This window comes from Gastrolobium bilobum, unplaced genomic scaffold (genome assembly GCF_033153095.1).
Source record: "Gastrolobium bilobum isolate Gb01-03AN ecotype WA unplaced genomic scaffold, APGP_CSIRO_Gbil_v1 utg11974, whole genome shotgun sequence".
In the NCBI taxonomy this organism is placed as follows: domain Eukaryota; kingdom Viridiplantae; phylum Streptophyta; class Magnoliopsida; order Fabales; family Fabaceae; genus Gastrolobium; species Gastrolobium bilobum.
This window is the reverse complement of record NW_026897182.1, coordinates 231,917-248,121: the sequence shown is the minus strand read 5'-3', so window position 1 is coordinate 248,121 and position 16,205 is coordinate 231,917. Positions and strand designations below refer to the sequence as shown.

Below are 16,205 nucleotides of genomic sequence, written 5' to 3'. Positions count from 1 at the left end.
AATTTTATATTTTTTTAACATGTCCCTTACCCAAATGTTTATTGAGTTTGAAAGGTAAACAGTACAGGATTGATGATGATCCAACTCGTGACTAGCTATGGTAAATAAAACTTTTATATTATACTAAATAATTAATTAAACCCAAAAATTTAAAATCTTAATTGAAGGTCGCGTAAATTCTTCTATATTTCTCTAATATATATTTTCAGTTTTTTCTAGCATTAATAATGCAACTACGAATCTAACACAACACTGGATTAGAATTAGGGGTGTGCAAAAAAATTGATTCATTTGCCCTGCCTTTGATCTAATCTTGATCTGATCTTGATCTGATTCATAAATATTTATTTTTTTTGAACTGGATTTAAATACTGACCCACTTTTATTTGGGTCAGTTTTAAACCTAACTTATTTAATATTTGACCCATTGATCCAAAACTTGACCCATATTCATTATGTGGAAAAAAAAATCACAATCTCAGTTCCTGTTTAAACTATATTTTATTTTTGAAAAACACTATATTTTATGTATACACACACAACACACGAGATGAGTGGATATTATATGACATAAACATCACGATAATGTTCTAAAGTTTCAAATTATGTGATGATATCCACACGAGATGACCAAAGGCAATGAAAAAAATTGTTACACTAGTGTGAATAAAATACACTCATTAATGTGAAAGAATTAATTGATGACTATATTTATTTATTATCTAACAATGATTTATACCTCTGATTAATTTACATAAAAAAATGTGTATTAGTATATGAGAAGAAATTTTGAACTTGTAGTTTTACTTTATGATGGTGAAAGAGGAATTGTTAAGAACTCAGAACCAACTTGTTCAGAATGCTGAAAATATCCACGAGGAAAAAGATTGTTCTGATTAGTGGGTGGATTAATTGTTGCTGTTAGAGGGCTAAACAACTAATTTGAAAGTGGTGGAGAAGCAGAATTAGTATTTAGACTTTTATCATGTAAATCATCCATCCATTTACTTGTACTTCCTGCTAACTCCTTCTTCTCTCTCTTCTATTTCCTTGAGAAGAAAATCAACCCACAGATTTGCAAAGCATTGAAAGGAGAATAAGAACTTATTCAAATCTAAATTCGTGATATGGGAAACTCGTCAAAGTTGATTGAGTTAAATGTGACAAGACCAATATGCAATGCAGCATTTGTAAACAACATATGGATAAATAAATAAATTACATGAGTTTAAAAATTAAACCAATAACTATAAAAAAAAAAATCAAATTAAAAATATGTTTTGAAACCAAGTCAGAAATGGGTCAGGTCGAATTTGACCCGATTTTGAAACCAAGTCAGACTCACTTTAGAAATCAAGTCAGGTCAGATCCGACTCAGTTTTGAACTAGTTCAAAAAAATTCAAATCAAGTCAGATCTGACTTGGATCAATTTAAAACGGGTCGGGTCAAATACCCGATCTATAAAAACTAAGTTGAGTCGGATCGGCACAAAAATCTAACTCGACCTAACCCATGTACAGCCCTAGTCAGAATAGCTACTAGTTATGCTTGTTGGAAATAATCAAGTATGAGTTGTAAAGAAGTACCACATAGATTAGATATAGACCAAGTGATGACCATATAAGTGTGAAAGACCCATAAACCTACAGCTTTAAGGTTTTGGGCTCCCTCGTTCAGTTCCCAACAGTGGTATCAGAGTCAACAATCTGGGCCAAGTGTTTGGAATGCCTCTGCAGAAGGCTAGTGTGACCCTAATATTTGAAAGAGAAAAAAAAAAGACTTCCGCAGAAGTTGCCCTTAGAGTAAGAATGATATTGGGCCTCACACTTAATGGAGGATGTTGGAAATAATCAAGTATGAGTTGTAAAGAAGTACCATATAAACTAGATATAGACCAAGTGATGACCATATAAGTGTGAAAGACCTATAAACCTACAGCCTTAAGGTTTTCGGTTGAGATGTGGTGTCGGTCCACTTATTATGATTTGTCATTTGGCCCATTGTAGGGGTGTCAATATGGGTTGACACGACACGAATTCGACACGACACGAATTCGACACGACACGAATACATCAACACGAACACGACACGAATTTTCATTCGTGTCAAAATCTTCAACACTGACACGACACGAATATTTTGCGGGTTGACACGACACGACACGAATAACACGCAAAATAGAGGACAAAACGGTAATTGGCAAAAAAAAATTAAAAAAATAGATCAAAAATAAATAAAAAGTAAAAAAAAATTAAAAAATAAAAATAATACAGGTCGACACGAACACGAATTCATAAACACGAACACGACACGAATTTTTTTACAGGTCAACCCGAACACGAATTTCCGTGTCGTGTCGCGGGTTGACTCGCGTGTCAAAACCCATATTGACACCCCTAGCTCATTGGTAGATGTACCCTTTGCAAAGAGTTTTGGGCTCCCTCGTTCAATTCCCAATAATGCTCGAAGGGAAAATTATAACGGAGTTAGTAAATGAAAATACTTAATGTAGTTGGTACTAAAATCAATAAAATTATTTTAGGTGAACTAAGGACCTGCTTTAAAGTTTTTGTCCTCTCCTAAACTCACTCAACCCAAATCAATCGCTCTTGGTCTGTTCCCCCAACGTAATTCATTTGGTTTTTATTGAGCCAATGCAATACGACATTACGACCCCCTGTTTCCTTAACTAAAGCAAAATGGAACCTACCTCCTCTATTCTTCTAGGTACTAGTAGTTCTTTATCTCTGATTTTCGCTACTCCTCTTGTATTTGGATCACTACTTGCGCTTTCCTCTTTTGAAATATTGAAACCTAGATCATGCTTTGTTTGATCGTAAAAATCATTTATTTGTTTTTCAAATTTTACAATTACGGCACTGAAGTTTTGGAAAGTTTAAAAGAAGAGTAAATACCCTTTTTGTACTCAGCAAATTTTAAATTTCACGACGCCCGCTTTAGTCCCTAGCAAATAAAAAGGCCCATTGTGGTCCCTAAGAAATTCAAAATGGATTCATTTAGTTGAAATCGTGGTCCCTCACAAATTCAAAAAAGACCCATGTTAGTCCCTAAAAGGACTAAAATGGGTCCATTTTAAATTTCTTAGGGACCACGATAGGCCTTTTTATTTGCTAGGGACTAAAGCGAAATCGTGAAATTTGCTGAGGACCAAAAATGGTATTTACTCTTAAAAGAAGAGTAAATACCCTTTTTGGTCCCTAATAAAAAACACGGTCTCCACTTTACTCCCTTACAAAAATAAATTAATCAGTTAGTCCCTAACAAATTCAAAGTGGACCCATTTAGTTGAAATTGTGGTCCCTCACAAATTCAAAAAAGATCCATATTAGTCCCTCAAAAGGACTAAAATGGGTCCACTTTGAATTTGTTAGAGACTTACTGACTAATTTATTTTTGTAAGGGACTAAAGTGGGGACCGTGTTTTTTGTTAGGGACCCAAAAAAGTATTTACTCTTAAAATAATGATAAATTTTCTCAATCAATAGAAAAAAAAGAGTAAATATCATTTTTGATCCCTAACAAAAAACACAATCCTCACTTTAGCCCCTTACAAAAATAAATTAGTCAGTTACTCTCTAAGAAATTCAAGGTGGACTCATTTTAGTCCTTTTGAGGGACTAATATGGATCTTTTTTAAATTTGTGAGGGACCACGATTTCAACTAAATAGGTTCACTTTGAATTTGTTAGGGACTAACTGACTAATTTATTTTTGTAAGGGACTAAAATGAGAACCGTATTTTTTGTTAAGGACTAAAAAAAGTATTTACTCAAAAAAAAAAAAAAAGAATGATAAATTTTACAATCAAATTAAGCCAAGACTAGCATTGTACTCATTCAACTATACTCTCTTCCGATACAAATGAGTGTGATTTTGGGGTGTGTTTATTGGAGAAGATGAATGATAATAGAAATTGGAATGATTAATCATCTTATTATTTTTTGGAGATATTCCAATCGATTCATCGTTTCGCGACTAGTTCGATTTGGGGCGAATTTCGAAATCAAGATTTTAAACCCCTCTCAAAAATGATGATTAATCATATTTGATATAAGTATGTTTCCCATTAAGGTTTTTTTGTGTGTTTAATCTATTTTTGTTATTTGCCAAAATTAAAAACAGTTTGCTCCATTCCTAATTATTAGGATAGAGTTTGTTTATATACATTGTGTAGACTACATTAATTAATAATCCATACATCATTATTTTATAATAATTAATAAATCAATATGATTGGACAGAAGAAAAATAAATTAAAAAAAAAGGTGGTCAAAATGGACCAGTTTCTCTCAAAGGGTATAAAGTATGCGTCTCCACACGAAAAAAATTTATATACGAATATCGAATTTGGTACTCCTTTTTTCTCAATTTGAAAAAACTTAGTTCTATTTCAATACTTTCTTTTTTTTATATTTCCCATTAAATTTTGAAGTTTTTCTTTTTTTAGAAACATCGGTAATACCAAAAAAGTGCTAGTCTCCACACTCCTTTTTCCTGCCTATAGTTTTTATTTTTTAATTGTCTATTGTAACGATAGAAAAATCTATTGGAAACTCCAGAAAAAAATGGCTTAAAAACAAAACACTGTGAAAAGGATATAAAAGTAACAACAATACTAAATTAAAAACATCCTTTTATTATAGGGTTTAATAAGAGTTATGTTGTAGGAAAAATGATTGTGTTATGTTATAGAGATTCGTTTTGCGTGCCAGAGTTTTTTTTTTTTTTTTGGTTTCAAAAATTATGGGTCCCACAAAATGTTATGTGTGTAGGAAAGTTGTTGTGGTCATGTTAAATTATAGATACAAAACCCTTTATTATAACATAACAATACAAGACATACACCCACGTACATACATATCACCTCATAATATATTACATTGAAAGTGATGCTTTATTAGTATATATTTTTCTTTCTTATATCAGAGACAACAAACTATAAATTTATTTATTATAATTTTTATCTTTTTAATTGTCCTTATTGATTATAATACTATTTATCATTCTTCCCTCTGAAGAGGTTAGACACACCTACAAAGGGTTACGCCATCCCCAACAGAAAGAAGAGCTGATTCGATGCGAGAATCGTTGGCTATAAAAGCATTGAATTCAAGCAAAGGCTTTCGTTTCTTCCTTATGATATCATCTATGTCATCGTCCTCAGACATGACCACTGAACCATACCATAAGGTGTTGTCGTATGCAATTATCCCACCCTTCTTCACCAATTTTAACAGCAGATCGTGATACTTCATGTATTCTTCCTTGTCAGCGTCCACAAATATATAATCAAATGATTCTTCTTGTTTGCCCTGCATTTTTTGGCTTTTTTATTTTTGTTTTTCACTAGACTAGATCTCTAATTGCAATTCAAGGACAACAAGGTATATTATATAAAAAGGATGTTAAATAAACTACAACAATGACTTCGAATAGAAATACTATCAAGAAAATCCATAATTGTAATTAATTAATTAAAATTTGAATCTCTTACCATAAATTCTTACCATAACAGTTAGTGATGGGTCTCCTTTTAGCCTTTAGGTATTGGAAATTTGGAAATAATAAGTCAAAACACCAAACGCCAACCAAAAAATTTATGATTAAATTATTTTAAATATTCAATTTCTCAAGTAAACATCCAGTAACCTCTTAAATTCAATTTATAGTGAATTTACAATTTAGAATTTAATTTATATTATTTTTATTAGAAAAAGAGTAAGGACGACCATGAACTTTGTTATGAATAAATGCCTCAATAAAAAAAAATAAAAAAAATTGAACCCTTAAGAATGAATTAGTAACGAACGAATTTGATAGTTTACATTAGAATTTTAATTACTTTTAAAAAATTTGCTCAAACTATGATTATTCGAAAGCTTTTAAATGTCCAAAGAAACATGCTAATAATTATATTACAAAAGTCATTACTAAATCAAAGAACAATTAATCATCTAGTAAGTTCTCTCATTTCCTTACTTACAAAAAGAAAAGGTAAAGCGAGTTTAAAATCAATAGTGGTTGAGTTTAATTTTGATTTGTTAAAAATCACGTATCATTAAAAAGCTTTAACTATAATTATACCATTCGAAACTTTGAATAATACCAAATAATAAAACAAATAATATTTTGACACACCTTATTAAGTAATATAAAAAAATTTAAATCAAATTAAACTCATAAAAAGTATATATCATTCAGCGAAAGAGTTCAGCACTTCAACTGATGACAAAACTACAAAGGCAGATTCGAGTTTAGTTAAAACATAGCCTCTTTTCTCTTATAATCACTCTAGTTATTATTAGATTAAAATTAAATCAACGGCTCTCACGTGATGGTATTTTGTAACCGTTGATTTGATCTTTATCTAATGATGAAAAAATTAATATCACGTCCAAGAGGAGAGAGTTTGTGGTAGGGCAGAAGTATGGTGGCCCCCTCCAAAAAAAAAAAGGAATTGAAAGGAAAAAAACAAAAAAATAAGAGATAAAAATGAAAAAAAAAATATTTATGAAAAAGGAACTACCGAGAAAATGGTGAGGCAGGAGCATAAGTTTTTCTGTCCAAGAGTAAGAGGTGATTGTATAACATACATTCCCCTTCTTTATATTATTCTTCTTTTTATCAATTTATTTTAAAAATTGTCAGTCCACAACACAAGTATCAGTGACGAATACTGTGACAGTAATTTTGTTTAGTGAATCCAAAATTGAGGTGTATAATATAATTTACAATTTATTAACTAAAAGAAGAACATTCGGGGTTTGGTTATAATTTTTTATGAGGAACTATATATACTCTTATTATTTTAATTTTTTGTAATATTTACTCATATTTGCAAAGGCAGGGAAAATATATCAAAAGTTATTTAAAAAAAAAAAAAAAAAAAACTTACATCAATAAGATCATTGAGGGCTGATAATCCATCCCCAAGGATAAAGTCAATTTTGTGCTCCACTCCTGCCTTCTGAATGAAGGGCAATCCAAGCTCGTATGCTTCTCTATCCACATCAATTGCTGTTACCTGGAACGCACGACAAAATCTTTTTTGTTTTATTAGCATATGAATGTTTATCATATTCTTAAGATGAAGAACTAAACTCTTTTAGTGGCAGAACGTCAAATGATTAAATGATATCATATAAAAAAAATATATATATATCGAATAGTTGATTTGTGCTGCTAGTTGTGGCCTACATAATCACATAAAGAAATGGTTTAACGAGGGATGCTAAGATTGAATGAGATACAACCTTTCCATCAGGAGGCAGAGCAAGAGCTGTAGCAAGAAGAGAATAACCAGTGAAGACTCCAATTTCTAGTGTTTTCTTCGCGTTCATGATTTTTAGAAGAATAGATATGAACTGGGCTTCATCCACTGGCACATTCATCATATGATCCCTGCCAAACATATATATCATCCCTTTTATGAAAAATATACTTCAGCACAAATTACTATCCTATCATTATGTTCTTCATTAGAATATTCAAAAAGAAGGAAACAGAAAAAGAAGGAGGAAAAAAAAATGTAAGATCCAATTAACTTACTGTGTTCTCTCGTACTTCTTAAAGGTGTTCTCTCGGATTAGCTTCAATTGCTCGTGTTCTTTTGGATAGCCACTCGTTTCAAGGATATACTGTTCAATATGTGCGCAAAAGTTATTATTTCTATTTTGTATACTTTAGTAAAGACACGGCCAATGGGTGAAAGAACATTTAGATTTATTAATAGATTTGAAGTTATTATATATTTAGATGTGAAATTTGAAACAGCCTCCTACATTCTCCCATATCAAATTAAAGATTGCATTACATATATGGAATGGAATATGTAGTATATACATAGATGAATTAATTGGCTTAATATAAATTACCTTAAGAAGTGCGGGACTTTGGAGGATGTTCTTATTCATGGTTGAAGTACAGTGCAAACTGCAGACTGTAGAGTAGCTGTAGATGAGTGACTGAGTTCTTATTCTCAGTTCACTAGCTTTATATAGAAGTGTAAACCAAAGTTGAGATTCGGGTAGGGTAGAAACAACCCTTCCAACTGTCACGGTTGGAATACATTTTTCTGACCACGTGAATGTTTTTCAATGACGGTCATCAAAAGGAAGTATTGTCTAATCTTCTTTCCAATGAGTTGACGTCACCACTTACGACGTAGATTGCGTCGATATTCTCTAGTTATGAGTCTAGGTTAAAAATTTCAATATCTCGTGATTAATATTTTATTAACTGCACTGCAGATCAACTCCGGTGGTTTTTTAATCACGGTCAAAGTTGAATTATTAATTTCCTTCGCCCCAAAGTATTATTATGATTATATATTATTTGGACATTGAAACATAATAACAATTCTTTAATTGGGAACATGGGGAATGGGAAGTTGAATTCAGGGGCATTTGATTGAGAATAATTTTTTTTTTCTTGGGAATCACATTTATCAAAAATATGATGTGAAAATAATTTTTTTGAAAATATGATCAAAAAATTATTTGATAAACTAAAATATTAACTCAAGTTTACTGATTCAATGTTTGGTTAATTATTAAATATTACTGAATATTTTGGGTGATTTTATAAAAATAACCTCAAAACTACATTGTTATGTTAAATTCAAAGTAAATGCGCACAAAGTATCTATACTTTTACTTTACAACAAGCTCAACAGTTTATCAAAACCGCTGAAGTAGGAAAGCACATGTTTATTAGAGATGAGAAGCAATAGTTGTAAATAAAATCAACGCTGATAAAAGATGAAAGAGTTTTTAGACTTACGTAAATAATCATTCTCGATTACGAATTCAAAATTAAACTTGATTAATATTCCAAAGCGTCCCCTAAGATAGTAAAGGATGAGAAGATATCAATCTTGAACATAAGGAATGAGTGTTGTGGGCCAAACAGAACCTTCATCAACAAATATGCAAGTTGGTGGGCTTAAAAGGATAGGAAAAACTTATAGGTCCTATGTAGCCACTAAATCACATACAAAATGGTAGTCACTAGCAAAATGCATCATGCGGGAGTGAAAAACGGCATTGGCACGAAGGATACATCACGCCAATGTTGTTGAAGTAGAAGGTATGTGGCCCGGTTGATGTTATGCCCAGTTCCTAGATACGTCGTTTTATCCCATATAAGCTCAGCTCTTGTACGGTTCGATATTCCACTTTAGTTGATGAATGAGTAACAATTTTGTGCTTTCGACATACCCATGAGGAATAAATCTTTAGTGCATCTGCCCAATCATTTTGTGACACATGGACAAAAAAAATCATGCCATCTGCTTTTTTTAGATGACGTCATTTTTTTGTCCACGTGTTATAAAATGAATGGACAGATGTATCGAAACATCTGATACACTAAATTTATTCGTCCATGAGATTGCATCACTGCCAAAGTATACAATGTAACACGTGGTGGATTTGCAGTTATCTTGGTCACCGGCATAATATTCACAACAAAATCCATCGAGTTGCAATGTTAGGTCTTTTATCAAGTGCAATCCAAGGTGGACATAAGTAGCACTAAAGGTTTTGAGTTTGACATAATTGGGAACTGACTTGAAGAGGATTCTAATATAGACTTTTCATTTTTAAAACAGGAGTTGAAGTAAATTAATAAGGTATGCAACAACCATTACAGCATAACTTCAAAAGGTGTGTGGTAAAGAAGCATATTTAAGAGTATAATGGAATGGAAAGGGTGCGAATTAACTTATGACTGTTATTGGATAGATAATCAACATAACCATTATTGGGAGTAAACACGGGTAGATTGCAATGACATATTTATTGGTGAAGCCAACATCCTACTTTGACAAGACTCGATGTGGGTCTCGAATCGAAACATGACGTTTGGATTTATAAGGGTAAGTAGAAAAGGTTATGCCATGCTATAGTTTTTGAACCAATGATAAGTGCTCAATACAACATTTATGATCAAAGCAGAGGTCATGGATTCAATTCCCCGATATGATACTTTGCGGAAAGCAAGTTTTGGGGGATTGATGGCCAATACCCTACCTTGACAAGGCCCAATGTGAGTTAGAATCCAGTCAAACCATACGCTTGGGCTGATAAGAATAAATAGAAAGATATCATTATTCAAAGCCTTCTCCGTAAATGGAAAATATTCAATAGAAACATCACTGATTAGTTTGACAAAATCGAGAAACAGAAAGCAAGTTATTAGTAACAGAGGGAACACATATAATACTTGAAAGAAGGTGGGAATGCTGAAGGAACCTATGTGCAATAGGAAAACCCTTAGGGGGCTTTTGGTAGAGGAAATTTTTTTGGAATAGTAGGGAAATGTAATAGATAGAGAAATGATTGGAAAGATAGATAAAGTGAGATAGGTAGAAAAATGTAAAAAAAAGTTGTTTGGTGGGAAAAAACTTTACTGGGAAAATTAGGTAACTTTATGAAATCAACAATGCATTAAAAGCCAGATAACTGGTTTTCCGAAAAATCCCACCTTCAAATTGGGTTTCTAAACAGTGCGGATATCTATGTTTCTCATAAATCCATACAAATTGGATATCTGAATTTTTGGTGAAAATACGTTGAAATAAACATGGTGTTTCTAAAAGCCATACTTGAGAAACATAGATATTCACTGAAAAGCTCCCAACCAAATACCACCTTATTCTTTGCTACCAAGAGTCAATTAGAGTGTGTATAGTTGACTTAATGGGCAAATCGTTTACCTCATTATTGAAGTGATAAGAGGCTCCAAAGTTTACGAGCAATGTAGGAGCAGAGCTCGAGGTACTAATGGCCATATTAATGGCAGGAGCAATGGGATTTGGTGAATGTCTATGAATTTTGAATTAAGTTTTGGAAATATAACCTTTTTTTACTGGCACACAACAAGAAAGCTAAGCAAACCATTCTTCTCTAAATTTGGAGATTGAAAATAAGCAGAAGAGATATCAGATTTTGGAATGTAGAGAGTAGTACAACACACAAACCTGACATAATTTATTTATTTGCGTGTGGTTATTACTAACGCTCTCTCGTGTAGTTAGAATCACAGTTTTGTTTTGCAGCTCAGGAAATAGTTTAGGTTTCTGCACGTTTGTAAGCTTTAAGCACGCACTGCACTAATACTTACCTCATCCTCTTATTTTGGTGCTGTTCCTGAATTTGGAACACCACAAGGCTAAAAGAGATTTTAGTAATGTTAATGTGAGGCTTACAGGTGTTGATTATGACACACAAATTGTAACTAGTGCCTGTTTGGATCCTCTTATTTTTAAGCTATAAGCTACTTATAAGCATAAACTAGGCCAAACGGATTTTGAAAAAAGCTCTTATAACGAAAAACTCTTTTTTTTATAATGAAGAAAAAAACTGAAAATTAAAAACTCCTAGGAGGAGCTTTTTTTTAAGCTCTTTTCTGTTTTTTTGAATTGTGTGCTTTTTTTGAAAATGAAGAGTGATAAAAATAGAGAGAGAAATAATTTTCTTGAAATGTGTGCTTTTAACTAATTTTTAAACTAAAATTCTTATGTAATTTTCAAACAGTTTTTAGCTTCTTTTTTTTAACTTTAGCTTATAAATAGTTTCTAACTTAAAAATAAGAGAATCCAAACAAGCTCTGGATTTTCAAATTGTGACTTATTTGTTGGTTAGGCTCATGGAACTGTTTCTTAATCTTATGGACGAGGATAAAGGTAATTTTGTCTTATTTATTAAAAAATAAGAAATTTCGATCTTCTGCATTACATGTATTAATAAAGTATTTGGGCTTGTTTACCAAAAAAAAAAGTATTTGGGCTTGAAAAAAAAAATAGTTAACCAACTAATATGCAAAAATAAACATGAAAATCTTTTTAAAAACTCTTCTTTATCCATAAGAAAATTAGCTTTAATAAAATAAATAATAAAACCATTATTAGTATACGGGGGTCACTAAAAAAAATTCTTTCATTAAATAAAGAGAATTTGATGTGGCATTGGACACATTTGCATGAGAACTAAAAAAAAAATCATAAAAAAATTACATCCTATTCTAGCATTAACTTTCTGGTTTAAAAAAAAAAAAAAAAAAGACACATTTTTTTTTTTTTTTTTTTTTTGGAAATAACATTTTTTTTCTTTTCGGTGGGTAGTCAACACTCAACAGGATTTTTTCTAGTTTGAAGATTCTTTTTTCTTTTAGTTGGTCCTTCTAACTTCATTAGTTCAGGAAAAATATTTCCTCTTCCATCGGTAACATCCTTCTCAACTTCAATCATATGATGGCTTAATTTAAAGAAGTTATTCCCTAATATTATTACAGCTTATTTGATCATTTGTATGAATATGAATCATCATTGGTCATCTTTTTTTCTTTCAGTCGAAGCCTTTTTCCTCCATTAATTGATATATGTTTTCACTTCCACTAATCAATACATAATAGTTAGAAAATGAAAGCATCAAATCCATCAAGACCAGGGACAACTTCTTGAGTTTCTCCAATTATATTGACTAAATTTCTTTGTTCCTCTTCTATTTCTTCAACCATGTCCAGCAATTTGGTCCTAAGTGTGAGCATTTCCCTTCTAAGCTTCCCCACTCCTTGTAAATGTAAGTGCCTTGACTAACTGAATGCCCCACTAATAAATTTGTTCACAATATCAGAGTTATCAAAAACCAAATTGTCGATATACTTAAGTTATTATTTAATGTTGCAGGGATACCACTGTTTTATATTTTGAAAATGATCACAAATCAGGATTGCCCCACTCGTAAAGTACATTCATTCACCACATTTCACATGAACTACTTAAGATTCCAAGGGAAGAGATTTTGGAAGGTAGAGAACTATAACACACAAACCTGGCATAATTTAATTATTTGCGGGTAGTTATTACCAACTGCTCTCTCGTGTAACAAAGAAACTTAAAAAGCTCCACGCATTCAACTCCCAAATTGAATCCCTTGCCAATCACAGAGTCAACTGTAAAACAGAAGTAATAAGGTTAGTTACATATTTGTCAAGCATTTATACAAGAGCAATACTCAAAATCAAGAATCTAGAATGTAAAAGTTCCATCCTACATGAAAATCATATTTGCAGAAGTTCCAAAAATATGAGGATGATGTCTTTACCTTATTTATATTGCACCAACGGGAATTGCAAACAACCGCCATCACAGGGAAACTGGATAAAAAATGTAAATTCAACTCCTTCGAATATTTGACAACCAAATCATACATTCAAAATACATAAAAGTAAATGAATTCAAATGAATTTTATGATTAACTTCAATTCTATATCATGAATGGAGATATAGAGATTAAATTGGGTGAACTGGAGAACGACAAAGTGAAAATTGAAATCCCTTTCTCCCATATCTTTCCCCCATCCTGAGACCATATCTTCATTTGCACAACTAGAAAGTCCATATCAAACAAAAATGACAAAGAGAAACAACAATTTCACATTAGGAAGTGACAGAATATCACTGAATTGCCATTGGCACAGGGAATGTTCATAAAGATAATGCTCCCAAGTGAGATGTAACGTAACTGTCACCCAAATCAGAGACCAAAACAAATCAACTGATAAAAACTTCTACAAAAATCACTATTTTAAAATGCTGAGATAAGAGGACATGTCAATGATATTCTTCCCTTTCAGGGATTGTCACTGTAACTGAAGAAAGTGAATGTACAAGATCAACATCGAAAGCTTCAAAAATCATCTCTTCTGCCACCAATCTGGAATTTTTAACCTCCGGCTTCTATGAACCGAAAGTCTGACCCCTGGAAGCTTGTGCTTGACCTGTCTCCACAGCATATTAACAGCATCTTCTCTTTTCGGAGGGTACTGGAATTCATAATGATGTGAGATGTTTTTAAGCTCCCTCCACATTTCAGTCCATTTCTCCTTTGGAAATTTACGAAGCTGATTGATCATGTAGCCAGGCTGTAAAGCTTCTTTGAAAGAGAAGAACACTGAGAACTGGGAGTAGTCAATCTCATCCTCAAATGGGAGTTCAATTTGATCACTCACAATGACAGGAACACAGTGACTGACAATGGCATCAAAAAGACGACAGGATGATGGTGTGTCTCCTGCTGGATGCAAACAAAACTTTGAGGAACGCATCCCCTTAGATGACTGTTGCAACAGAAGCAGTGGATAAAGGAATACTATAGTTAATGATCTTAGCATGATAAGAAAAGGGGGAACAAAAGGAAAGAAAAAATAAAATAAAATCAATTGACTATATTTCCTCTCCCCCAGTAAAGATAGTAACTTAACTTGATTATATTGAAAAGGAAGTTTCAAGGACTCTGCACCCTCAAAATAGAGGATTTTTGATTCAGGGTATCATACGAATGTTTTCGAGAGAGGAAAAAAAAATCTTAAACTAGTAGTCTTTCACCAATAAGAGATTTTTTTTCACATTAGTGATTGTATTCTGTATCTAACACGTGAAAATAAAAAAAATTCCCCTCTATACAAGTAATTCATGTTGTCCACAAAAGCATCTTGCATCTCAACATTCAAATTCTCAGAGTTGGAATGTATGGGGAAAGCATTACGTAGAGAAGAGCAATACACAATTGATCAGTCCCTATTGTGTAAGTTATCCAAAATATCTTTTCCTTTTTTAAAGGGATCCTCGCCTTTGACTGACAATGATGAAGAAGAAAAATAATTGTAAAATCAATCTTTTAACTTTAAGAAATGGTCAACCATCCAACTAAAGGTAAGCAAAAAAACAGCACGAGTAAAGATCAATTACATAACTACTCTGCATACCGCTTTTATGTTTTCTTCTGAAGCAACACTTCGCTCATAGTGAACATCATCATAACCATCCAATATCTTAGCTAGTTTAGCTCGGATAATGCCTTCCTGCAAACATCGCAGACCCCACATAATCAATTTTCATGGAATTTTAATAAATACGGATTATTATTCTTTCAAATAACTCTCAACCAGACATACATCCTTCCTGAAAGTCCTCCCACGGAAGAAAAGCAGCGTGGAGCGAGAGCTGTACGCATCTTGAGCCTCATCATCAGTAAAAGAATCCACAACATGCACATACGGGGACACCACATCTTTGTTCAAATTAGACATGCCTTTGGGGTAGCGGCCAAAATCCACAACAACCTGAATAGATTCATTCAGTTGATTTCGCAGGAACCTAAAGGCATTGGGGTGTGTCATAGGAAATACATGGTCTCTACCTCTAGACCTCTGCCAGTATTTGGATTTCCTTAAGAATTCTATTACATCAACCTGACACCAGAAACAAGACCCGCTTAACATTAACCATGTAACATATACATCAAAAATGACATTTATCATCTTATAAAACATTTGAAAAAACATAAAATGATTATAACAAATCATAAGCAAAGGATAATTGCAAACATAAGTAAAATAAGTGTAGCAGTAAAACTAATGGCATTTCAATTAAATGATTCATCAATCAATTTCCAAAAGAAACAAACCATAAATAATTAGTTTATGCCTCCAACAATTAGGAACGGTGAAACATAGCCATGAATCGATGACGCACCTGCAATTGGCGATCAATCTCATTGGCCGGATCCGTCATAGTGTGGCCGTGCGTGTTGAAACTCAGCGAAGAGAAAAATGGCACGAAGAACGCGTCAGCGAGTTCCGGATCCGAAACCCTAATCGCTTCTCTGCGCTCACCGTCGTCGCCACCGTGGAGGAGCGAGCCCATCATCCAGTACTCCACGCTGTGCTGCTTCTTCAGCCCCGAGTTACCCGGCCACGGCGGCCAGTCCAGGACTGTGACAGGAGCTTCCTCCGTGCTACGGCGATTAATCATGCCTACGTTGAAGCGGCGTGGGAGATCGTACATGTAGACCCGGAGAGGCGGGTCGGGTCCGCATGGAGCGGGCGTGGGTGATTTTAAGAGAGGGAAGAAATAAGATCGAATGTCGAGAGTGCCTATGAAAATTGAGTAAGAAAGGACGAGCAAGAGCACGAAAATGAATGAAAGAACCACTTTTCCATACATGATTTCCTTTTTTAAAAAATTTCGGGAATTATAATCACCCTGATGTTACGTTTTTCTTCTTCTGCTACTGCTGCTTCTGATAGGAGTTGCTTTCTTGTGCTCATTTTCATTCTCATCAGCAAATAGCATTCACCGTGTATCTAAATCTACCTCTGAAGCGTCGCCGAGGCAAAG

At 33.1% G+C, this 16,205-nt stretch overlaps 2 protein-coding genes across 2 annotated transcripts; both read right to left on the bottom strand.

Moving 5' to 3' along the window:
* Window positions 1-4,899: 4,899 nt before the first annotated feature.
* On the bottom strand, window positions 4,900-12,962 carry LOC133304721 (flavonoid 3',5'-methyltransferase-like). Its single transcript, XM_061504770.1, has 6 exons — window positions 12,856-12,962; window positions 7,897-7,961; window positions 7,571-7,659; window positions 7,276-7,423; window positions 6,918-7,046; window positions 4,900-5,334 (listed from the first exon to the last, which is right to left on the bottom strand). The coding sequence occupies exons 1-6, from the start codon at window positions 12,860-12,862 to the stop codon at window positions 5,044-5,046; spliced, it is 729 nt and encodes a 242-aa protein (XP_061360754.1). The 5' UTR covers window positions 12,863-12,962; the 3' UTR covers window positions 4,900-5,043.
* Window positions 12,963-13,715: 753 nt separating this feature from the next.
* Window positions 13,716-16,205, bottom strand: LOC133304720 (probable arabinosyltransferase ARAD1). The gene is made up of 4 exons (XM_061504769.1): window positions 15,561-16,205; window positions 14,981-15,277; window positions 14,792-14,887; window positions 13,716-14,143 (listed from the first exon to the last, which is right to left on the bottom strand). Exons 1-4 carry the CDS (start codon window positions 16,029-16,031, stop codon window positions 13,721-13,723), a joined length of 1,287 nt encoding a protein of 428 aa, XP_061360753.1. The 5' UTR covers window positions 16,032-16,205; the 3' UTR covers window positions 13,716-13,720.